Source organism: Myiozetetes cayanensis, unplaced genomic scaffold, assembly GCF_022539395.1.
Source record: "Myiozetetes cayanensis isolate MyiCay16 unplaced genomic scaffold, myiCay2020 scf2-11, whole genome shotgun sequence".
Lineage (NCBI taxonomy): Eukaryota > Metazoa > Chordata > Aves > Passeriformes > Tyrannidae > Myiozetetes > Myiozetetes cayanensis.
The window spans coordinates 15,754,565-15,779,035 of record NW_026087411.1 but is presented as its reverse complement, the minus strand read 5'-3'; the positions used below and the strand labels follow the sequence as shown (position 1 = coordinate 15,779,035).

Below are 24,471 nucleotides of genomic sequence, written 5' to 3'. Positions count from 1 at the left end.
ATCCAGATCTCACCTTTCCCCCCAGCTTGCCAACATAGACATCATCATGTACAAACTAGAGGCAGCAAAGAAACAGATTAGAGATCAACTAATAGGAATAAATTCCACTGCTTTGACCACAGAATTACTTTCTCAAATCCTGGGACTTAATGCAACAAAATTATCATAAGACAACAGTTCTGTGCAATGGAAATAATTTAAGTTTCAGTGTTTGTTCCAGCAGTGCAGACAGGCCTGTGGAGTGTGCTATCTTACCTGGAACACTTATTGAAGCTGGCCACTGGCTTATACAGCAGGAGCTGAAAGGTGACAAATTCAATTCTCCAATTCTAAAATTAGGAAAAAAACCAGAAATGCCAAGGAAATGAGACACTCAGCAGCTGGTGAGGAACAGATGAAAAATTCACAATTTTCAATCACTCACAGCACAAGTTATGCAGAAATAGACTGAGCTTCCAGTTTTGTTTTGGAGGTTGTGTCACTTCCAATCTTTCCTGTGAAACTCAAGCATGGCTTATTGTAGTGATTTGCATGTAGATGAATGAAATGTCTGCTTTCACTGGTGGTACTTCTGAGTCTTGTTTTTTCTCTAGTTGAGGAAGAAAACAGCTTTTTTGAGAGGAATATTAGTCTTGTAAATATCCTCATGCTCTAAACCATTACAATCAGACTGACTTTTCTTTTTTTAAAGAAAACTTTTTTTTTAAAGAAAAAAAAAGGGGAAAAAAAGAAGAAAGATTAGGAAATGCAGCAGAGTAGCACTGATTTGCATTTTCAACTGACAGCACAGCAACTGGAGAGTTTTGCTCATTCTGTTTACCTAAGGCAGAAACCACATAGGTCCATGGAAAATCCACTTGTGGACGTGCTTTTTCTCAGCTACCATCAAAATATCAGGGAAAAGCATAACTTAGATGTCTCTTCAAAAGCATTGTCCAGAAAACTTGTTTTGCATTTACATAATCCACTCTTCCAGCTGTTCCCCTGACTTTTTTCATGCATACCAGTAACGAAAAAAGTGCAACAAAGAGTAGCTTAGAACAGTATTCAGTATCCCATAAAAGAAATAATTCTTTTATTGACTTGGTTGATCTATAAAGCAAATCTACCTTCTTTATGAATACTGACATCTTGATTTGTAACAAAAATATGAAATCTGGAGAGCAAGAATTATTAAAATCACTATTATTAATGTTTGACCACTTGCTTTGCTGAATATAGGTAAATTTTACACTCTGCAGATTGATTTAGGTATACCAGGATATTGAATTCCATTGTAATGCCCCAAGCAGTAAGTTCTCCATATTCAGAAGTGATCAGCTAATGACAGGTCCAAAATTCATGCCTCAGAAAATAAGAGCTTCAGTTAAGTGGGAATCAGATGACAAATTCCATCTATCTCTGTAGCTTATATAAAGCAGTAGATGCCACAGAGGACATGTTCTTCCTCACAAAACTCCCTTTTCTCTTCCATGATTGTGTTGCTTTTTTTCTCTACTACACATTAAAACCTTACTGTTTGGCCAAAGGGAGGAGATTTGTTATGCCACAGCTGATAATAATTCAGTCACTGCCTTTAAGTTACTTTAATCAGAGATAAATGGGAATGACAACCACCAGTTATTGAAACACTTCTTGGGTCACATTATGGAACTTCATTAGTACTTGCAAAAGCTCTTTGTGAGAAACCCACCGTATCCTTAACTAATCTGTCTTCAACACCCTGTACCCCCAGGTGATTTTTTCACTCCAGGAAGTCCACATCATATCTCTCAGAGCTCTCTTCACCATCCCCATGTTCCTCAAGACAAAACAGTAAAACATTAATTAGACAAAAGGCAGCTAATGTAGGTATGTTCTGTTAGAAGAACTAAAAAATTAGTTGTCCCAGTACTTCTACTTACCTTGATCACAGAAACTCCAGCATATATAGTTGATTTATGGCTGTAAAGTAGTAACAAGACAGGATCAGAGCCCACAAAACATAATTAAAATAAGTCCTAAAAGCAACAGTGTGGAACCAGAGTCCTCAAATCTGCTGCTATGTTTTAAAAATGAACTATTTTTTTCTTTAGCAGCAAAAAGCTGCAAGAAGTCAGTGTTAGAGCAGGGAGGGTGAACTTCATTCACCTCTGGTTCATGTTTCAAGCGTGGTCCCAACTGCAAAGCCTCCTCTGCTACTCTTTCCCTCCCTTAAGCAAGCCTGATAAAATGCTGTAAATAGCTTTATGAATCAAAGGTTCAAATTTAAGTCTGTTAAAAAGAAAAAAGTATACAATTTAATAAGAATCAAGCTCAAATGGAAGACCTCGGAATATGCTGCCAGGACTGAGGTCATGTTTTAAAATTCAGTTATATCATGCCTAAAACTTGGAAAAATACACTATCAGTTTTAGGTATCCCTTTTCCAAAGCAGAACATTTCACTCTAAAGCACAAACTGGCACAGGCTGGTTATTCAGACCTTCAGGGAAGTGGTGTTGTACTAAATCACAAGAGCCCATATGTGATTCACATCTAAAGTTAAACTGTCAAACTAGAACCTCAAATACAGATTCAGACCATTTGAAGTTTCAACAACTTTTGGTACCCTTTCATTTATAGGCAGTCCTCAGCAATGAAAACTGAATTTATAATTGCAACGTCCATAATCTGCTAACCTCACATTTTAAAAATCCCTTTTTTTTCTGTAGAATGTTATTGCTAGAAAAACTCCACCACCATTTTCATGCATCCTTAGTTACAAAATTTCACTGGGTTGGTTGATCATCCATGCAGTGTTTCCTCCAGAGGCCCTGTGTGTCTCTGAGGATGTGTCTTTGATCAGGTAAACATCCTGTACAACCAACCATTGTTGCAGCCATCCGTAACCAGTCCTGCAGCACAACAAATCAGAGCAGCTTATTTTCTTACTGGCAGGAATTAGTAAAGGACAATTGGAGTTACATAACATTATTCAGATGGATTGCCCAACAGCAAACACCACTAATAACACCAGGAGTGTTGCAACACAGCAACACACTTGAGAGACTTTCAGGGAGCTGGTGACAGAAAACTGTTTTAGAATTTGGGTTTTGGGACGAGTTTTGTATCACCTACATTCTCCAAAGGCCTATATGGTTAGACAAAGTTTTCAAGGGTATTCCTCTATTTCTTGAGATTTTTCCTCAGGTTAAAACCCCCTTGACTTTGGCCCCAAAACTTGGGCCAGTATTTGTCTCCAAAGCCTAGACCAGCACTGACTTCTGATTCTGCTACCAGAACCGATATTGAAGTGAACAAGCTGGCCACACATCCACATCATCTTTGACATGAACCTCCAGTTCATCCCTTTGGGCTGTCCTGACCTGTTTGCTCACCTTCAAATATCACCTGCAATCAAAATCCATCTTTAGTGCAGTAACTTCAGAAGGTACAGTACAGGAGGACTGGTGTATGTAATAGGACACATAAACCAATAATCACAGTTGAAGCTCTACTAGAGCTTTCATTTAGCTTTACACTGATTTCAATACAGTAACAAAGCTCACTAGCATTTATCAAAACCTTATTTTCAGTTGCTTGCAATGTGTTGTTAGCACTGAAGTATTTTGTCCCATGTTGGGAAGAAAAGGACTTCCAAATGTTTGAAAATATGGATAGGAGTAAAACAAGGAGTAAAACAATGTTTTTTTCTCTAGTCCATGTGTAAAAATTCTTTGTTTGCTTCGCTGCTCTAAGTCACAGAGGAACTAGAGTGTTTCAGAGTCTAGAGATTTGACAGTCACGGGTTCAGCATTTACTGCCTCTCTGAGCAACATTTGCCCTGGATCCAAATATACAAGCTCGAGGGAAGATTTGTGTATGGAAAGGACATAGGTAAAGACTTTTTGAAATATTAGAAATGTAAAATTTCTATCAGAGTATTTTCTTCCAGTTTTAGGGAACTTCCCCAGCAGAAGACAGTTCTGTACAGACAGTGCAATATGTTCTCCATCCACACACCAGAGAGGTTTCACTCTCCAAAACAAGAGGCAAGAACTGTGCTTCTGGTAAAGTTTTCACAAGCTATGGTAAATCTAATTTAAGCAAACATTTTTATTACCTATGGTAAGTAACTTTCTGTAAGCAAAACTATCATTCCTATTCCTTTAGTCATGTATCTTATTTCCACTACAGGCTTATTCACATTAGGTCAAACTAACATAACATTTCATTCCTGTGCACCAACCCTTAGTCCATATCCCACAATTACATTAAACTGTTGCTTGGTTTTGACTTCTAATAGAAGCTGTGGGGGGAAATACAACATAACATAGGGAAATCAAGTGTTAATTCTGTATTTTTACAGCTGAAATTAATTTTATTTTTTGAGTAGCAGAAGGGGGAACAAAAAGTGGTGATGCATTAGCTCTGCCCATCTCGCTGGACAGATGAGAAAGGAGCTGTTCTAAGACAGGGCTGATTCAAAGGACAAACGTGCTCCCAGGCTGAGGGTGGGTCTGTCAGCTTTTGCAGAAGGAAAAGCAGAAGAAAAAGGAGAAATAGAGAGACCTTCTTTCCTTGAATTCTTAGACGGCCTAAGGGAAGCACCAGACATGAGCTTCTAACACTCAGCTCACAACCACAGATACAGAAGAAACTTCAGCAAACTTGCACCTCTACTTAATAAGATAAATCAATGTCATTTTTATGAGATATCAATATCAACTGAGGGGAAAAAAACACTACTTAATTTTAAGCAAAACCTTTCTTTTAGTTCAAAGGCTTGTTTGTATTAAAAACAGTTACTTCAAAATCAAATTCACATAAAATTCAGCATGTAAATAAACTGATGTTGTCATTGGTCAAGATCCATTTCTGAAAGACAAGGGCTCCAAATGACATTTTAACAACCTTGCGTGGCAACAGATAAAACTGGGACAGCAGGAGCATCTCTGAGTTCACAGACTGAGGAGTTAAACCGCCCTCATCTCCTTCAGTACATTTTAAAACACCATGTGCAAATCAGTGCTGATTGGAGTCACGTGTCTCACAGTAACCAGAGGTGGGGGGGAAAAAGGAGCAGTTCTTCTCAGGTGGTATAGACAAACATTTATTTATGCCAATCTTGTATCCTGCAAGCTGATATATGTTTGTGGTTATACTGAGATTACATTACTATGGCCACATTGATTTCCATGGAATTTTTTCTTATTTGTATGCCTGTAATCAGGCCAGGAAGAATCAAATGTTCCATTTAAACCATGTTTTCATTCCACTGTAGATTTTCAATGCTCTTCAAGATCTGAGTTCTGGACTAACTGTAAATGAGAAAAATAAAACTGTAAGGAAGGAGAAAAGAAAGATAAAAGATTTGCTTTATTTATACCACCTCATTTGGATTGAAATCAGTCGTGGCTAAGGCAGGATTTTGCAACATGGGAGAAACTTTTTCAGGCCAGTACTTGCAGAAGTTCCATACATACCCGGCCTTAGGTTCAAAACAGCTTTTCAGTTGCATTCGAGAGTCTGTTAAATTTACCACTTTTTATTAGTATTTACTTATTAAAATTTACAAGATCAGTTGTTCCTGCACTCTGACTATGTATTATTTACCTTATCTAAAAGAAAACCTGGACATGTGAAATGCTACGGAAGTTTTCCTCTTGTAACAGCATTTAAACCTGCAGTGCCAATGCAGGTATCAATCTAATCCATCGTTTTCCCTTGAAGCCTGCCTGCACATGTATCACTACCCTGTGTAGCAGGGAGGAGAGGTCTGAAGTGCCTTGGCAGTGACCTTGATGGAGAGGTAGGTCAGAGAGCATGCAGGGGCTCCTGGCTGCCACCCCATCAGCTGCCATCCCATCAGAGATGTTCTTTTCAGGATAAAATGATGTAGAAGGTGTAACTTGTGACACCTGTTCCCATTTTAAAGCTGCAGTGCCACTCCTGGGTACACCCTGTCTGTGCCGGGTAGTTGTGTGGAAAAAACTGCAGGAAAAGACAAGCTCTGCTGCCCCTTGGTGGCCATCACTCCACTGCAGCCCTATAAGATTATTTTACACATTCCAGAGGGCTCTTCTGGTGCTGTTACTCACTGTGTTACATGATGTTTGGGGAGAAGGTATTTACTAAGTTGTGTGGCAAAAATTGGGGAGGTACTGTCAGCAAAGAGGGTCTGGGTATCCCAGAGGAGAAGGTACCTGACCTTCAGATCTGATGGCAATTCAACAAAGCAAATGCAGCCCCACATCCAGGGGCCATCGACATGGGCATCGCAAACTGAAGGAAAGTCCTTCTTTGGGAAAGCCAGACAAAAGATTGGAGGCATAAGCAACATTATTAGAGACCACCACATGGTTCTGAGAGACAGATGTGTTTCTTGGTGACACCAGCAGATGCATGTCTGGTTCAGAAGGAAGACTGAACACGCTGTGCTAGTCAGGCTTCATCAAGAATATCACAAACAAGGAACCAAACCCCTTTTTTACGAGACAAACTTACAGATTAACAAGAGCTGCCACAAAGGTACCTGGGAAACCTGGTGAGAAAGAAGGAGACCTTAGCTGGAATCCTGAGACCAGGAGCTCCTGGATGGATTAGCCTTCAAAAGCTCATCTGGAGCCCTTGGCTTTGCAGGACCTCCTCTGGAGCACCTCCTCCAAGCTCCTGGCGAACAGCCTCCGCTGTGTGAGGAGTGGAGGGCAGCGACGGCCAAGGTCAGCAGGACGGAGATCTGCGAGCTGAAGGAGTGGGTGTGGGCAGCACCTGCCTGTTGAGCAGGAGCCCTGAGCGCTGGCTGAGAGCACCTGGGGAGAAGCACAGCACAGCCACTGGCTCCCCCTGCCTCAGGCAGGTCTGGGCAACAGCTGTGGGCAACAGCTGTTTTTGGAACATGGAGCTGGGTTTGATGTTGCTCCTGCTGCAAATGTCAGCTATCAGCACTATTGCTGGTGATTTTTACTTGTTTTCCAAGTGTGCAAGAAAATAAGGAAAGCAATAAAGCAAGGAAACATATAGGTTTTTTCCGCAACAATTTTTTTAGCAAGGAAAGCCAAGGAAATCTATTTTTTTTTAAGAAGTGGAGGCATGAAAAGCAGCTTGCAAGACATTAGAAAAACCACACAGTAAGACAGGGATGTATTTCCCATTCAAGGAGCTGCTCAGCTTTTTGGTCTGAAGTGTTCCAAGTAACTCATCATCCATTTTCACATCAATGGGATGCAATGGCCTGTTTGGTTGGCTCCCTGGTTGGGTGGGTAAATCTTATGTCAGACAGAAAGAGAGACATCAGCGTGAAAGAGATTATTTTTTTTCTTCCAGAAACTGTGCTAAAACCTGAGAGGCTGAAAGGAATTAGCGTGTATTTACACTAAAATGAATAGAGCAAGCTCTGCCTCAGAAAATGAAGAAACATTCCCCACAAATCTGCTTGCCCCTGGCTGGCAACTTAAGAGAAGTGGCCAGCAATCTGGGGTTATTCCCAAATAACTCCTTCACGTAGCATGTAGAATATCTTACAAGGTCACAGACCTTGGCAAGTACTGGAATTTCGTATTTGAAATGATATCTAATTACTTTTTCTTTTTAAAACAGAAGTTTGGAAATTCCATCTCTTCTCTTCCTGCCCCACAAAGATGTGCTTCTTGTAGCTACTACTTCCATATGTACCCAATTCACATAAGTATCCTGCTCATTTTAAGTCCTCCTTTCAGCCTACTTCAAGGATTAAATATTTTCTATAATGAATAAAGCTGCATTAAATTGGAGAAAGTAACATTCAAGACAGAGCCTTTTTCTTGCTACTATACTCGAAATTTTAAATGATGAAACAAAGTGTGATACTTTAAGATTGTTTATTTTAAATGGTATTCTGAAATTCGTGGTTATATACAAATTTTCAAACTATGAAGCTTAAGATTGCGTGGTGACTGTCTTCACAAGATAAGGCTGCTTGGTCAGTATAATCAGAGCTGATTCCATGGACGTGGGATCACTCAAGAGTACAGGATGGCTTCAGGAAGGTTGTAATCCGTGCAGGCCCCAACACCAAAGGAGGTGGGCCTTCCTACATAAAGAGCTAATCAAAGGTCCCCTCAGTTGCCATGGGACATTGGTTGAATTTGGGAGCATCAGCAGCAGGGAAAGGTGCTGAGTGAAACCAACAGTCACTGTGGAAAGGCCTTTACACTGAACTCACAATGAGGAGACAGGGACACACTGGAGGGGCTTTTCCATGCCTGTCATACTTCCTGTACTTTATTCCTCACTCAACTAACTAGGCCAGTTAGAGAAAAAAAAACACACACAAAAAAAGCAGCTTATGCTGCTATGATAATTTAGCCATGAACTTTAGAGACAGAATTTTGTCTTTAGGGATAATTAATAGGCATGAACAAGATTTATGTTAATACTGAAACTTCAGTTTAGATACTAGACAAGGGGAACAAGGGGATGGGATGAAATGTATCACCCTGCAGCCAATAGACAGGAACTTCTCATTTCTCTGGACTCCCGTGGAGGGCAGATGAACTACTGCCTCCTCTCATGTTCCCTCCTCTCATGTTCTAAAGGCAGAGATATGCTTCATGAGTTTGTTTAAACACAGACAATTAAAAATACATTTTAGTAATGCTTCCCATTAAAACCTTACTGATAGCACAGTACTGAGATCAGTGCAACAAAACTAAAATGCCAGGAAGGAGTATTTACAACCATATTGTATTGTTCCGAAGTTGCAAGACGAGAAATTTCTAAAGTGCAAAGTTGTCTACATTCTACACAGATACAGGGATCCATTTTCCTGCTGGGAGTACAAACCACTACTGTCGTTACAGACACACCACATACCCATGCTGAACATCTTAGTGACCAAACGCCATCCTTAGGCTGACAGGCAAAACTCCTCTGCCAAATCCAGCGGGAGGCAGACATCAGCATCCAAGGGCCAGGCTTAGTCGCTCAGCTGTAGGTGTGTCACATGCTGGATGGAGATTAACTACTGTAAACCCAGGAACATGAAACATGGAAGGAGCATATTTAAATACATGGAGGAAGGTATTTAAATAGAAATCTTACAAAGAGCTGAATGGTGTGTTTTATACTAGATTAAAGACAATTGCTTTTTATTTTTAAAGCACAAAACAGAGGGCCCAGCACTCCGTTTTCCATTCAGCCGCAGTTTTGTCCTACTTCAGACTGAGCACAAACTTTTAAAGACTATTTACACCAATGAGATTTGCAGGTTTAGCCATGAGAGCCTCTAAAACTGGAGAGAGGCCACAGAAACAGGCTCTTGCAGCATTAGAGTATTAAAAAGTCACCATTCAAAATACCTCATTCTTAAAAATTACTAAAGGGAACTCTAATAGAAGGAACATGGCTGCTAGGTTTCCAGATTACCTGAACTCCTAGTCCTTTCATCCATATTCTTAAGCATATTGGACAGTTAATCTACATCCTATTTACAATAATTCTTCCTACTACCCAACAAAACCAAACCAGAAAACTGCTCATTGGCTCACAGCTCTCTATACTAAACAGTTTCTTATTTTTTGGGCAAAACCATCCAGTGTTTGCCATAGGATTTTAGCTACAAGTAAACGAAGTTTGTCTTGAAAAGCAACACATGTTAAGTGAATTAGTTTGTTCCATTAGTCTATTTTTAAACTACTACATCATATTTACTGAAACAGCTATGGCATAAGACGTTACACAGCTAGGCTTAAGTAATGTCACCATCTGACACAATTCACTTGGTTATGCCCCAAACTATTTACAGTGAACTCAATTCAGACAAACCACTCAGTTTGAGAAAGTGTCCAAAGGATTCCAATCCATAAAATAATCTTTCCTACCAAGTTGTTTGGGAACAATTTAGTAATGATCTGTTAACTTTAAGATATTCCTGTACAGGAATATACCCACGGGCAAAAGCCTCACTGGAAAAGAGTCCCAGGACCTACACATGCATTAGCAAACACAGGCAAGTCTGTGCCACAGCATGCAGCAGATGGAAGGGAAAACGAAGGGAGAAGGGAAAAAGGAATCTAGTCTGCATAGAAAGGAAAGTAATTAAGTTGAGACATGTATGAATTAACACAAACAGGGATCTGGGAAACAATGAGTAACTAAAAAAAAATCATGATTATGAAACTGAGTTAACTGCATGTTGATCCTGAAAGGCGCCAGGCTGAGCAAATGGACGTGACTACAGATGTAATACATTTTTAGAATTAACATCTGTACAAGCAAAGTAGCTCCATGCTCCATTTTGGCAAAACCCAAGCTGGTCTTTTAACAATGCAAGAAGTCTAATGAGTCAGCTGATCAAGTGATGAACAGATCTGAGTAACTCTTCATAAAACATACCCCAAGCCCCAGTGCAAGACCAGAAGAAATGGACCAATTTTAGATAAATATTATTCTTGATACTCATTATCCTCTAATCACTTAGGCCCTTGCAGAACAGAAATTTCTTCCAAAGAAATTCAGCTCATTTTACACTTATTCTTTATGCAGAACTGGCAGAAAGAGAAATCCATCAGAGGAAGCAATGAATTCTGCATTTGATTCACCCAGGACTGCCAGAATTAAAAGCCTCTGCCTTTTGCAGCAACAAATTCTGTAGTTTGGTCCAGTGTCACAGGAAGAGTCTTGAGTTTCCTATTAACCTCCTCAAAAGCTTTTGTTCCATAGGCCTTCAAGGAGCTGCACTCCTGCCCTCTAAGCTAAGTGACTCTGAGCCCTGTGAAAGACTTCAAGCAGACGCACCAAATTCCACCACAGTGGAGGACAAATCCAAAGAGAACAAAGGGAGGAATGTGTTTACAGCGTACATAAGGGTAAGTGCATTTGCCATCATGTTTGTTGAAACAGTGAACGTTGTCAGGCTGGTCAGTTTCTTTCTCAGGTAAAGTGAGATGCAGCAACAGGCCCCCAGGGATTGCAAGGCTCTCACTTCAACACATGCATCATATTCCCTTGCACTTGCAGCAAATCAGAAAGGTACGTTTTTGCTGTCACGGGTGTTTTGGAGTGCTCAGCACTAAAGAATGCTATCGCATTTTCCACAGGAGGCAAAAATGGAAGCAGCAAGTTCTACAAAATAGTTTCTTTCTCAGTCTTGATGGGGCTTGGCTTTTAGCAAGTTTTCTTGCTAAGGAGCTGATTTCAGTGCAATACTGCAAAGGCTGAGAAGTAGCACTGTTGACACAGGGCATAAAGCTCATCTTTCCTCCCTGTTCTCCTGACAGCTTCTTACAGACACTACCCAGATGGAAGCACAGCAACTCCGTTACAATTCCATTACCTTACTCATGACAACTTCCTGAATTCCAATGCCAGGAGATTTTAACTGTCAGCAGCTTTCAAACTTACCAAATCTTTCAAGATTCAGAAACTTTAAAGGAATGACACAGTGATGCATTACTTTTAAGAACTTTCATATTACTTGCTGCATCACTTTCAGATACACTTTGATATTAAAGGATTTTAATTAAAGTACCTTACTATAGATTCTGATACCAGAACCCTATTCTGTAGAGGAAAGAACAGAGGCTAATAGTTTCAGAATATAAATTGTGCTCCAGTTATGCAGAACTTAAGGTTTTCCAAGTTCTGTGAAAGTCCTCTGAAACACCACAGGCGTTGTTACAAACCAAACCCAGATTTTCTTTGCTCACTACAATTATGTGAATTGGAACACGACAGGGTGCTAAGCCTGAATGACAAAACTTGAATAAATATAACTGTTCATGCAAACCTATGTTTGCAGAATTTGACATTATATAGCATATAATGTAATGGAAAAATCCTCTAGCATTACAATCATGATACTTCCTTTGCTATTTGTGGGTAAAACTAAACCCACAAAAAGAAACTCTCTAGAGGCACAACAGGAACATTTAAGCCCACTCATTCTATGATATCCCACTAAAACCAAAAATAAGTCAGATATAAATAACCTCCTAGAAATCCACCACATTCTCAAGCAAGATAGACACATATTAATGAAGGTAAATTAAATTAGTCTTCTAAGTTAAAAAAGGAGAATCAAAAAAAGGGAGATCAGAACTAAAGCCCCAGAGTCCTACTAATACAGTTTCAAAGTGAGTTCGAAGCACTTATGGCACTTAAGAAATCTGGCATCCACTGTCTTTTTGAGGCTTTATATCTGGTTCCTTCAGAGGTTTTACTTCTTCATCTGGTTTTGGTTTAGCCTGCAAACAATAAGAACAAAAAAAAACAACTAAATACCACAAGTACAAGCCACTATATTTATGGACGACTAACTTTACACGTTATAACAGTCCCTTCTTTTTTCAAGGCTGAAGACTTTGAGTAAGACTCAAGCAGGGGGAAAAAGCCAAATATTCTCTGTTTCAGCAACCTTAAAGAAGTCCTTTTGTAAAAAGAATCTTTCTACAGCATTCACTCCTGTCACTCCATTTCAGCATATTACACACATTAAAGGGTTTCTTCCTATTCAGGGCTTAGTAAGAAAATGTCTCTGAATTCCCAGATGCTGACAGTGGGCAGAGGTTAACTGAGTTGCCCCCGGAACAGTAGAAATGTGTAGCCTTGTGTCTACATCCTGCTCTGAGCTGGGGAACATTACAGAAGAGCAACACAGTAACTCTGTGGGATACACAGAATAAAGCTAACAGGAAAGAACAGTACACGAGGTTATCTTACAGTGTCATCCTTTGGCCTCTTGGTGAGATCAAATGCTGCAAGTGTTTCAGGAGTCCAGTGTGCGTTCAAGGCAGGAAACTCAAAAGGAACAGGCTCTACTAAGCCATAGTTTGCTTTCAGTTCTAGCTGGGGAGCCTCTGCTGGCACCTTCTGGAAATAGCTGTAAAAGAATACAGAAATGTATTTAAAATAAAATGCACCATCTCTGCAGGTCTTGTTTGCATCTCTAAAGAGAAACAATCTGGGTTTTTACAGTGGCAGTCACTGCTGCTCTCTTCCACTGCATTAAGGCACCACCTAACATGCATTCTGTCACCAAGATTCACAAGAACAAATGCAATTCCTTCTTGGTATTACTGTTCATCCCTAACAGCGAGGCAGGTTTTCCCCTCCTGATAACCACTACTCCCAGTGCTTCAATGAGAAGAGCATCTTTTGTCCAAAACAACCCTTCAAAATACAAATGGGGATTTAAAATACTTCCCAAGAAAGACAAAGAGAACAGTTCTTTTCCTAAATTAGTCTTAATATGCCACAGTACATGATGGCAGCAACACCGCAACACCCACAAAGACTGGCTACAAGGCAAGGCCTGAATCAGGGTGTAACATCTGCAAATTGACAAAAAGACAAATTTGCAAAAATAAGTTACATGCCATGCCCTAAAGGAATGTAACAACTGGAGAGTAAAATTCACCATCCCACCTTGAAATAATGGCAAATGAGGTAATAACACTTTATACAAAGCATTGTACCAACCATGAATTACTTACATAAATCCATTCTCTCTCTGGCACTTCTCTAGTGTGGTCTTAATCAGACTTCCTAATTTCCTAAAGAAGAGATGTCCAGAAGGTTTGGCAGTAGTCCCAGGCCCTTTGGTTTCTCCATATTCTTTGCACAATGCTTCAGCCTTGGAAAAAACTTTTCAAGAAAGAAATGAAATAAAAATCATTTACAGAGCCCTCTTAAACCACAGTTCTGCTCTACAGCGCTTCAGTTTTAGAAGATACAAGAATTCATTCAGGCATCTTTCTTCTTAGAAATAAAACCAAACTAGTTCAAAGGCAGCACTTCCAGACAAGATTTACTGCATCCAACAAGTGACTAGGAACAGATTAAAAAAAAAGAAAAAAGATAGCTTTTTGGGTGGGAAGATGCAGGAAAGCAGTCTTATGTGTGGGGCAAAATACAACAATAAGCCCAAGAACTGTGCCACATGGTGGGGAAAAAAGAGAGGGCATGAAGATGTCCATGCACAGTTGATGTCCAAGACCAAACAACAATATGGAGTGGGAAAAGAAGCACTCTCCTCTGAGCAGCAGGTACAATAAAACCCACGGTATTTGTTTCACTGCAAGTAATCCAATTTATTTTGTTCTTAATAAATTTTTAATTTATTTTAAAAATTAACCTTTACGTTTCCAATCTGAAGATTTGAGCATTTTTTATACATGGTAAAGTTATGCAGTGCTGGCTGCTGGAGTAGCAATAGTTTTGAAGACAGAAAAATGGGCAGAAGACCTCAAACTTGCCTTAAGCTACCTTTCAAAGGAATAGAAAGGAAATAAATTACTGAAATGTGTTTAAAAGCAAACAAGCAGGGTCTTGATTTACTATTTAATATGAGGTAGAGCAACCCCCAAAGCAGAAATGGCTGCAGTAACCTGGCATACAGACCAGAAAACATGATGACCAGACCATTGTTTTTTACAGTGTATATTGCAAAGCAGTCCAAAGACAGTCTTTAACAGGCTGAGAAGTGAAGACGGAATTTTCTAGAGCACTGTTATGAAAGACAGTCTTTGGTATGAAGAAAAAAAAAAAAAAAAGTACTGCCTCTCTTCAGAGGTGTGCTGGATTTTCAGATCAGGTGGCAGATCAAATCTTAAGTTTATAGGAGACCAAATAAACATGATACAGCAAAATAGAACAGGCACATCATCATCATCACACCATGTAATCCAATCTCAACCACACTTACATTTTTCTGATTCCTGCAGAGATCTGATTGCTTCCCCACATTTATCACTCGCCAGTAAAGTTTGGCCATGGTAACAGTATGCCTGATGGGAGAGGACAAAATCATTACCAACGTCATTGGGCACTTCCTGCACCAGTTCCCTTCTGCTGTCCCTTAAATCAGAGATGCATCTCTTTGAAGGTGCCATTCCCTGCAGACAGTTGACAATTTGGGAATGCAAGTCAAAGCAGCGTTCACTGAACAGTGCAACACAAACACCACGAGGCAGGTATGAACCAGGCTGTCTCAAGTCTAGCCAAGAGTAACTCAGAGCTCCACAAAGCTGTTTGACCAAAAGCACTGGCAGACAGTTGCAGTTCAAGCCCCCTCAGCTCTCACAGTGAGACTGTGTCAATGTGCAGCACTAAGCCTCACCACAGGAAGAGGACGAACCCCAGCCAAGTTTACAAAGCAAAGACTAAAAACATAAATTACCACAACACTCAAAAACAGAATCTGTGACAAACACCACTGAACCTGGAAGAGATGAGGTTTTCTGCAGTCTGAGATTTTTTGCCAGAGTTTAAATAACTTTTCCACCCCAAAAAGTTCCATGACTTTGCACCTATGCTTGAAGATAGTATTGTATTCCAGTGAGAACTGAATTGCCTCTTATCTATTATCAGGAGTGGAGTTTAAATACTAAATACCACAGGTGAAGAAACAATCTCACCAAATAATGCCTGCCTTGCACCCCGTCCTTTAATGTCTGTTCTCACAGTACAGCTGTACCTTAATTTACTATTGCCCACATCACACAGCTTAAAAAAAAAAGGAAAAGTACCACAACTCTGACCCTCTCTCACCTCTCAAACTTGCTAATAAGGCAAGCAAACCTTTTAGCTACAGGTTTAACCTAAGAGAAAGACAACTGTGTTAACTGCTTAGTTTGGGCCATTTGTACAGCATGAAAGAGCCAGATGACAGGCTGTGGCAAGAAACAAACTGCAAACTGAGCAGCTCAGGATTCCAAAGGCACCACTGCACTTGCTAAGAGATCAGTCAGGCAAACAGGAACAGCACTTGGAATGGTGCCTAGTGGCGGTACTTGCTTCAGTTTCATTCAGGGTTTTCAAAAAGATGATCAGCTCTGAATTGTGCCTAGAATTCCACTGTCTTGCAGATAATGGAAGGTGAGTATTATGCTCAACCTGAATTGCTTCACTTATCGATACATGATCACAATAAATTCCACACTGCAGTAATTGCACTTGGCTCAACAAAAACACTTCAGATGCCACTGACACTGCACAATCTCTCATCGGAGCACAGAAAGCAAGCCAAGGAAATACCTAGCCCCTATCCAGCCCTTATACAGCAAACTGTGACTGCTGTCAACCAAAATACTTACGTAGGCCATATAGAAGCAGCTCTTCAAGTTTAAGTACTTCCTCCATTTCCCTGCATAGGTTGGATCCAAACTGGATAATGTTTGATCTATGAACACACAAATAAAGTTATTCTTAGGACATTTCCAAAAAGAAAAATCCCAAATACACTCAAAGACCAGAATTCTTAAACTTAGCAATAGATCTTACTATGAATTAGCCAGAAACAAGTGACAAAAAGTGCTCCCGCAAAGGCATAGAGAAACCATGAGAAAAAACAACAAAAAAAATGCAGCTATCATGCAGTTGTCCCTAGAATTCCTGAAAGTTTGGACAGCTAATTCTCATAAGTAGTTTTAAGCAGCATTTCAAAGCTTGTTCCTAGTTTAAGTTCAAGTGGTGACCTATAATGTGACGTGTTACAATTCTCTCCTGACTCCCATGCTTTTACAGTTTTCCCACTTGCCCAGTAAGCACAGGATCAGCTTACTCATCTGGAAGGATGTACATTATTAACTTGCTATGCTCCTCATGATCTGTATCAGAATCTGCTGCCCAAGGGCCGCTGGAACACATATCAGTTACATCAGGCCATTGTCTGCTGCTAGCACATGTTCTCAAGATGTTACTCCGTCTTCTGCCTGTCACTAACATTTCCTACCACGAGCTACAGAAAGATTCCCACAAAAACAAAAGGTCTTATCAAAATATATGCTGGTAACCAAAGCCTCAAATGTGCTAAATAGAAGCTAAATACACAAACCATGTCCACTGAGGAACTGTTAATATTGCAATTTATGGGTGGGTGAAGTATGTCTGCTGGCAGGAAGGCATAAGCCAAGTCACTAAGGATACAAAACAAGACACTTACCAGCTTTTTGGTAGAAGTTAGCTGTTTCATAAGCAAGAGCAGCTATTAGTCCTGGATTATGTTTCAGCTCAATAGCCCGAGCAATTGTCACTGAAAAAAAGTTCCACACCACAGTATAAGTTTAATTGAAATGTCCCTTCACATCAAATCAGCAGAGGCATTTGGGATTTTAAAACCCCTGCGTGAATGGAAAATAAATGTTGTACAGTCAAGCAAACTGCAGAATAAAGACAGATTTTTGATTTGATAGAATGATCCCAATTTAAAAATAAAACTGAAGGGATGTTATCCTTTAACTAGCTAATAAACAAGAGCTGAAAATACTTTAAAGTAAAGGAACTGTGAATTTATGTCAGGCAGGCATGGTGGTGAAAAGGTTGCATGAAAGGAAAAAGAGAAGGGGGGAATGTTACATGCAAGTTCTCCCAAAGTGGAAGGTATTCCTTATTATATTTGTAATATCAGATTGATTTGGGGGATTTTTCTTCTATAATTATAACTTTAGATTCTTTAAAAGCAATCTGACCTACTAAGCCACAGTCCTTCAGGAGAATAAAAAAAAAACCATGACCTTGCTGCCAAGCAGAGTTCACAAGACATCAAGTGACCCACAAAGACTGTCATTTCCCACACCCAACAAACATTTAATTGATGATACCTTCTTGAGCTTCAGCTTGGCACTGTATGATGTAAGAGTCTATAAGTCGAGCTTCTAAATCTCTTCCCTTTTCTACAGGTGTAATCAATTTTGGAACGTGACTTTCCTAAACAAAACGCAAGTCTCAGAGTTAGTTTAGACTTAATGCCACTGCAGTCAGGGCAAAACCAGTGCCTCATTCCTAAATGGATGGGGCACTGAGTGAAGGTGCCTGCACTGCTGAATGCTAATACTGGGCAAAGAGACAAATTACTCTTCCACTGCAACTGGGAATGAGTAGCAGGGATTGAGTGGTAGCACAACATATTACTACCCTTCTTTTCCCTCTATCATTCAGGTAGTCTAAGGTACCTGTGTATTCTGTAACATCATCAGAAAAGCAAAGGCTTTTCTAAGACAAAAGGACAAGTATTTGGAGACACCTTGAAGAACAAACAGCAAAGACAGTTTTTCTACCTTCAGGTGTTTAAAAATCCCAGCTGCTATCTTCAGGCTTCTGTGAACATCCTTTGCTTCATCTTCTGTTATACTAAGAATACAGAATGAGTCAAGGAAAAGTGACTTAGAAAGGGCCTCTAGGTGATATTTAGTCCCACCTCCTGCTTTAGGGCACAACTATCAACAACAGTAGATCAGGTCAGTTGTGGCTTTGTGGCTTTAGATCTTAAATCCTTCAAGAATCAAGAGTCCACTAATTCTCTAATGACCTGTCCCACTGCTGTGCTACCCTCATGGTAAAGAAATTTCTTACAGTGTCCATTCATTAAATAACCAAATAGAACTTGCTTGAAAAAAAGAAACATAAGACCTTGTAATGACTTTCAAGTAAAAGGCAACCTCAGTGTTAAAAGCCAAAGATTTAGAAATCTGTAGGGCTAAAAGTCAGCAGAGCTGTGATTTTGAGAATCTCAATTTTGTACCCAGACATTTAGAGCAGGACTGATGAAGGGTTTATTCACAACTGACACTTTCTCTGTATCACAGTCATGTGGTACTACTGCACTCGGCTTACAGATGCAACCAAGGACTGAAGTGCACTTGGACATTCCAGCACGTGAGTGAAGGCCAAGCCACCTCCTTGAACTCCTACTGTCTCAGCTGGACATGCACTACAGCAATCAAAACCCAGAACCTGCTAAATCTTTGCCGGAATATTGCTACAACAGGATTACTAAGAAAAGAAAAACACTTACTCTTCTTTTCCAGCAAGTCTTGAGGCGTATTTTGTGTACCACAGAGCTACATTAAATCCCATAGAAACCAGTTCAAACACTGCATCCTGCTGGGCACTAAAGAAAGAGAGACAAAAAAAACCCCAAACAATTTACTGCCTTCAATTTTGCCCTGGCAAGCTGTATCTGCTGATAATTTATGTAGCATAAGTTGATATTTCTTAGCATAAAATGTATTTAAGATATTAATGATTTCCAATTCAGAACCTCCTACTTGCTAAGAGAACTGCCTAAGAGAGACATAGATATTTTTACTTATTCCATTTAAGAGCTCGTAATTAGAATCTCCCACATTCAGATGCCCACCCTTCCCTTTTGGGAACTTTTATGTTAAAACTGTAACTTGAGACTTGTTTAGCTTTGGGTGTGGCTGACATTTTTCCATCTCTTTTTTTTTTTTTTTCTTTAATTGCACATTTTGTGGAAAGCCTTGCTCTGGAATGTCTACTTTAAAGTTGTACTGCTAAGTTAATAAGTCAGAACCTATTACATCTCTCTCAAACGCATGTTATTGCAGCTATTTATGTAACTGCAGACAAACAGCATGTGCAAATAGCAGGAAATTTCAGAAGCTAAAAACATGATCTTTGAAAAGACTGAACTTGCAATCACAAGCTCAGTATGGTTTAGGAACCAGCAAACCTTTTTTAAATAAAAAGGTGTGGGAGTGGGAAGAATAAAGCTGGCACAAGTACAAGTGTCTGTGACCGTGAGAAAATCAGAAGAAAGTCCAAATCAACAGATTTTCTTCCAAGGGGAATAAAAGCTTTGAGGAAGTCAAGCATTTCTAGCTAAAGCTTGACAAATTTGTAGGCATAGTTATACCACACGATTACCTACAATAGCAAGAGACAACTGAATAATCCAGAAGGTTACAGATCTATATTCCTACTTCAAACGGAAGAGTTGTTTGTTTGGACCAACAGTACATGGACCAGGAGCTTCAGAGGACAAGAGCAAAAGTCAGCTCTTCAGCAACACTGGTACATCAAAACATGGAGAAGTGGCTGGTCAGGCAACAGTGCCAAATGGAAAGGTTTTAGATTATAGTAAGTTTTGTTATCATATTCAATTCACCAACACCCTCAAGGCTCTTCTTTGTGCTGCTGGAGCCAACTGCAGATTCAGTCTGTAGATCAACTGAGACTCAGTGGATCCTTCCACAATTACTGTGCACTACCACACCTCTACATAAAGGCCACACACGCTTCAGAACACCCAACACAGTACTGCAGTTACCAAAAACACATACAAACATGTTTTTGGAAACTACTTTGTGTCCAACGCTTTGCTACATTTCTCAGCTTTTCTTCAGGCCTGTGCTGGCACATGAGCACATCTCTAACCGAGCAGCAAGACAACAGCTGCATACCCTGTACTCATAGAAGCACACGCACCTTGGGACTTGTCCTTGTAACGTGTCTGTCCACTTGAAATTCTGAATGTATCTCAACTTGCACTCTTGGGAAGAGTTATCCAGTGAAAGGATAAAACCTATGGAATAAAAGAACGTACCGACAGGCAACCTTAGAGTAAGAAACAGAAACAAGGAATGAAGGAGAGTGATCAATAAGAATACAGATTTTGATAAAGGAATGTTTCTTTCTGCACCAAAAATGTGTTACTTCCTGAGGCTTTCATTCCTCAGTATCTTGAGAGGAAGATTTAGAAAAAACCAAACTGGCTACCTCAAGAAACTCCTTGCCCAGCAGGTTACCAAATCACCCCTGTGAGTCTTGACTGCTCAAGGAAAACCTTGCAGATGTTTGTATGTCCCATATGGTGACTAGTTAGGAGTTGAACTGACCCAAATACAGGATGGCTGAAGCTGCCTGAGGCGAGTGAGTGACTGTCCCTGCCACTATAATGGCCATGAGGAAATTCCAGGAAAAGCTTCCTGGTCAACAGGGAGAAGGAAAAGGGCTTGTAAGCATTGACTCACCCAGTCATCACCTCTTTTGTCTCGAGGGCTACAGGAAACTGGTTCTTTATGTCCAGCAGCCCAGAAAGCAGCAGTCAGTGGGATGAAGCTCATGCTATGAGATGTTCAAATCCCAGCATATGCTTTTCATATGCTTCATATGCTTCATATTTTTCAAGGAACTTTTCAGGGAGGCTTAAGAAAGGCCTTGGTCTGATCAGGTCTTACAGACTTTAAAAACTCAGGACTAGCAACAGCAGCTATCGGGGCTACAACTTTAGGCACTGTCCCATGTTTATAAAGATGAGAAATACTCGTTCCTTTCACATGCAGAAGATTTTAGTGGCCAAGTGTGATGTTTTCCCGAAGAAACTCTCCAAATCTTGACTGCAGCAACATGGACTCCTATCTCACCTTTATCTAGATGTGGCATTGGCTTACACTCTCCCAGGGACTGAGGGAATAAAACCAATGTGAGCTGCTTCACTTCCCACAGACTAAAAGATCACAGTTTCCATGAATCAGCTGATTCCTGAAAACTCACTCTTCAGAAACTTGGCTGAAAGGAATCATCAAAATATTGGCAGGAGGGAGGTTTCAAGGGAATCTATGATCACAGCTGACCATCTACTGAAAATGTAGATACTGTGCTAATGAGCACCTATATGTACACCTAAAACAAGCAGCAGTAGAAGTGTAAACTTGCAACAAGCCTATGATCTGGTATCAGACCAAGCCAGAAGTTTATGCTGTATAGCGAATCCTATCAACTGATTAACAGACTCAGCTTGTACTTAAGGAGCAACTCACCACCACCCAAGAGACAAATAAACATTCTCTCCTCCAGCAGGAAGCAGGATAAGCTTAAAAGGAGGAGGACGGGACTTCCAACACATAGTACTGGCAGGATCACAAAACACACCGACACTTGGAGACAGGGCCTGGCAAGACTGGTATCAAACACAGAACCCATGAAGACATTATCCTTCCTAAAAAGTGCAAAGCTTCCTTACAGAAGATCAGCACAAGACACATTCTGAGAAGCGCCATTAAAACTCAACTGATACAGCTCCTGATGTATCAGTAGCACTGCCTACCTTGCAGGAGTGAAAAGTACAAGTCAGTTGCATTCTTCATCATTTCTGGATTACAACTCGAGTCTGTAAACAGCTCCAAGAGTCGTGTTCGGGATAACCTCAAATCGCTACATGGAGGAGAAAAAAAACAAAAAAGAAACTAGGATGTTCTACTCCAAAATGTACTATAGAAAGTACCCACCCATGTACAGCACCACCCTTTTGGCTCAGAAGGTGAAGCTAAGCATTCCGTTTAGCTACCTGAAGGCCTGGAAAGGGATTTTATGAGGAGGATGCCAATAAATACAGAAAAATCCTCCTTTCTCCCTTGGATAGACATGACTGACTCTTTAGCACAATCATCCATTTTGGACAGACAGCAATGAATAATCAGTACTCAATCTACTGTTTTAACGCAAACTGAAATAATTATGCCTTTACCTACCAAGAGGTTGGTTGCAGGGGGAGGGGAGTAACAAACAGGAACATTCTCAAACATTAGAATGGGGTGAGATGGGGAGATAAGAATAGATCTGCAAAATAAGCTGAGATCTCTTTCCATTACATTCCTGTCTACAATAGAACAGTCATGCCTTATCCACTTATGGAAATTAGGAATATTTTGCACAGGAATGCACAGTCATCAGAAAGGCAATGAAATGTTTCGTCTTTTGCTGCTGCATTGTTATAATTGGGCCTGTTGTGCACTCAGAGACCTGAAAACTGGAGAATTTGTAACCAAATCTTTGGTGTTAGCAGCAGTTAGTTAGGTCTTCCTGCCTACACCTCCAGCTCATCTTCTCAAAAACTGAAGAGTAACCATTACTTTTAAGGACGCCCTCCAAACAGAGTGAAATTAGTCAAAGGAACACTTACTTGCAAACTTTTGCTGCAGCTGGAGTGGTGGCTACCCCATAATAATTAAATGAAACAGGAGCCGTAGCCTTCAGAGGGTTGCGGTGGAACCAGTGGGTCATTTTCTCTCTGTCGTGTTGTTTGCGCCAAGTCTGAAGTGTGGAAAGGACAGAAGAGCTGCAGGAACAGGTACAACTGAGGGGCTACACATAAAATGTAACAGATAAAACCCACCACCACTTTTCTTCCACCTCAACTTCAGCAAACGACTATAACACAAGCATTGCAATGAGCTTCACCACAGCAGTGATGAAACAGAACGGGCAGATGCTGACACACGGGAAAGCTGTGCTGCATCAAAGGAGAAACCCCTTCACAAGGAGGACAGAAGGACTGAGGAACAAGTTCTGTGGTCTCCTATTCTCAAAGTCCCCACTGGACAAAGCCCTGAGCCCTTGGGATGACCTCGGAGCTGACCCTGCTCTGAGCAGGGCACTGGACTGGAGACCCCCGGACTCCCCAGCACCCCATGGCTCTTTTGGAACCTTCTAAGTTTATCCTTACAAAACACTCCGCAGCTTGGCTATAATAAAAAACCCAAGGAGATCTGTCAAGCAGAGACCCTCTGGCACTGTGCAGATCCTCCTGACTGAGCAGAGGGCTTGTTCATCGTGCCAGCACCTATCGCGACACCCCCACCCACCTGCGCAGTGCTCTGTCGCACGCTCGGTCGCCCCCGTTCCGGGCCGGTCTGTTAGTCCCTCACAGGGCTCCGAGGCCCCGGGACCCCCGTTCCGGGTCTGTCGGTCCCTGACAAGGCTCCTGTGACCCCCGTTCCGGGTGTGCCAGCCGGTCCCTCACAGCGCTCCCGGTTCCCCCCGTTCCGGGTGTGCCAGGCGGTCCCTCACAGCGCTCCCGGTTCCCCCCGTTCCGGGTGTGCCAGCCGGTCCCTCACAGCGCTCCCGGTTCCCCCCGTTCCGGGTGTGCCAGCCGGTCCCTCACAGCGCTCCCGCCTCCCCGTTCCGGTGTGCCAGCCGGTCCCTCACAGCGCTCCGGTTCCCCCGTTCCGGGTGTGCCAGGCGGTCCCTCACAGCGCTCCCGGTTCCCCGTTCCGGGTGTGCCAGCCGGTCCCTCACAGCGCTCCCGGTTCCCCCCGTTCCGGGTGTGCCAGGCGGTCCCTCACAGCGCTCCCGGTTCCCCCCGTTCCGGTGTGCCAGCCGGTCCTCACAGCGCTCCCGGTTCCCCCCGTTCCGGGTGTGCCAGCCGGTCCCTCACAGCGCTCCCGGTTCCCCCCGTTCCGGGTGTGCCAGCCGGTCCCTCACAGCGCTCCCGGTTCCCCCCGTTCCGTCCCGGCCCCGCCGCTCCCGGCCCCGCGTCACGCACCGGCCGCCGCAGGCAGCGCCAGCCGAGAGCCGATGGCGTTCCCCCGCCGCGGCCCGATCGCATGGATCCCGCCGCTCGCCCCCCCCTCTCCCCGCCCGGTGTCCCCGGGCCGCCCCCGCCGCAGCCCCGCGGCTCTGAGGGCTCCTCCCGGCACAGCGGGCGCGGGGGCACGGCCGGGGCCCGCGGCCCTCCCGCGGGAGGGACGCCTCAGCGCCACCAACACCGGCGGCAGCGGGGGGACACCGGCACCAGCGACGGCAGCAGCCGCCCGGGAGGGGCCATACCCCCGCGGCGCTGCCGGGGGTCGCCGGGGCTTACCTGGGGGCGGTCCTGCGGCGGCGGCACGGCCGGGAGCGGAGGGCGGGGCGGAGGGCGGGGCGCGGCCCCGTGACAGGGGCCATGGCGGTACCGAGGCGGAAGCGGCGCCGCGGCCCCTTTGCCCCGGTAGCGATGGCGGGGCGGGCG

At 42.2% G+C, this 24,471-nt stretch overlaps 1 protein-coding gene across 5 annotated transcripts; it reads right to left on the bottom strand.

Annotated features, from left to right (window-relative positions):
• Positions 1–7,802: 7,802 nt before the first annotated feature.
• Positions 7,803–24,437, bottom strand: BROX (BRO1 domain and CAAX motif containing). 5 transcript variants are annotated; one of them, XM_050315668.1, is made up of 13 exons: positions 24,325–24,437; positions 22,645–22,800; positions 21,790–21,896; positions 20,169–20,265; positions 18,733–18,828; positions 17,996–18,068; positions 17,540–17,645; positions 16,882–16,971; positions 16,034–16,119; positions 14,644–14,725; positions 13,433–13,583; positions 12,660–12,819; positions 7,803–12,184 (listed from the first exon to the last, which is right to left on the bottom strand). In XM_050315668.1, the coding sequence occupies exons 1-13, from the start codon at positions 24,405–24,407 to the stop codon at positions 12,098–12,100; spliced, it is 1,374 nt and encodes a 457-aa protein (XP_050171625.1). In that variant the 5' UTR covers positions 24,408–24,437; the 3' UTR covers positions 7,803–12,097. The 5 variants fall into 5 exon arrangements, with proteins under 5 accessions (XP_050171625.1, XP_050171628.1, XP_050171627.1 ...); XM_050315671.1 differs by having other exon boundaries at positions 22,645–22,775; positions 24,325–24,392; XM_050315670.1 differs by lacking the exon at positions 24,325–24,437 and adding an exon at positions 23,327–23,559.
• Positions 24,438–24,471: the final 34 nt, after the last annotated feature.

Excerpts from the sequence above, each read along its gene's own strand:
- BROX (XM_050315668.1), bottom strand. The coding sequence starts at position 24,407 with ATGGCCCCTGTCACGGGGCCGCGCCCCGCCCTCCGCCCCGCCCTCCGC. Across the intron at positions 21,897-22,644 it reads GCTGCAGCAAAAGTTTGCAA|CGATTTGAGGTTATCCCGAA; the intron begins GTAAGTGTTCCT and ends TCCTCCATGTAG. Across the intron at positions 12,820-13,432 it reads CAGAGAGAGAATGGATTTAT|CTATTTCCAGAAGGTGCCAG; the intron begins GTAAGTAATTCA and ends ATTCTTTTACAG.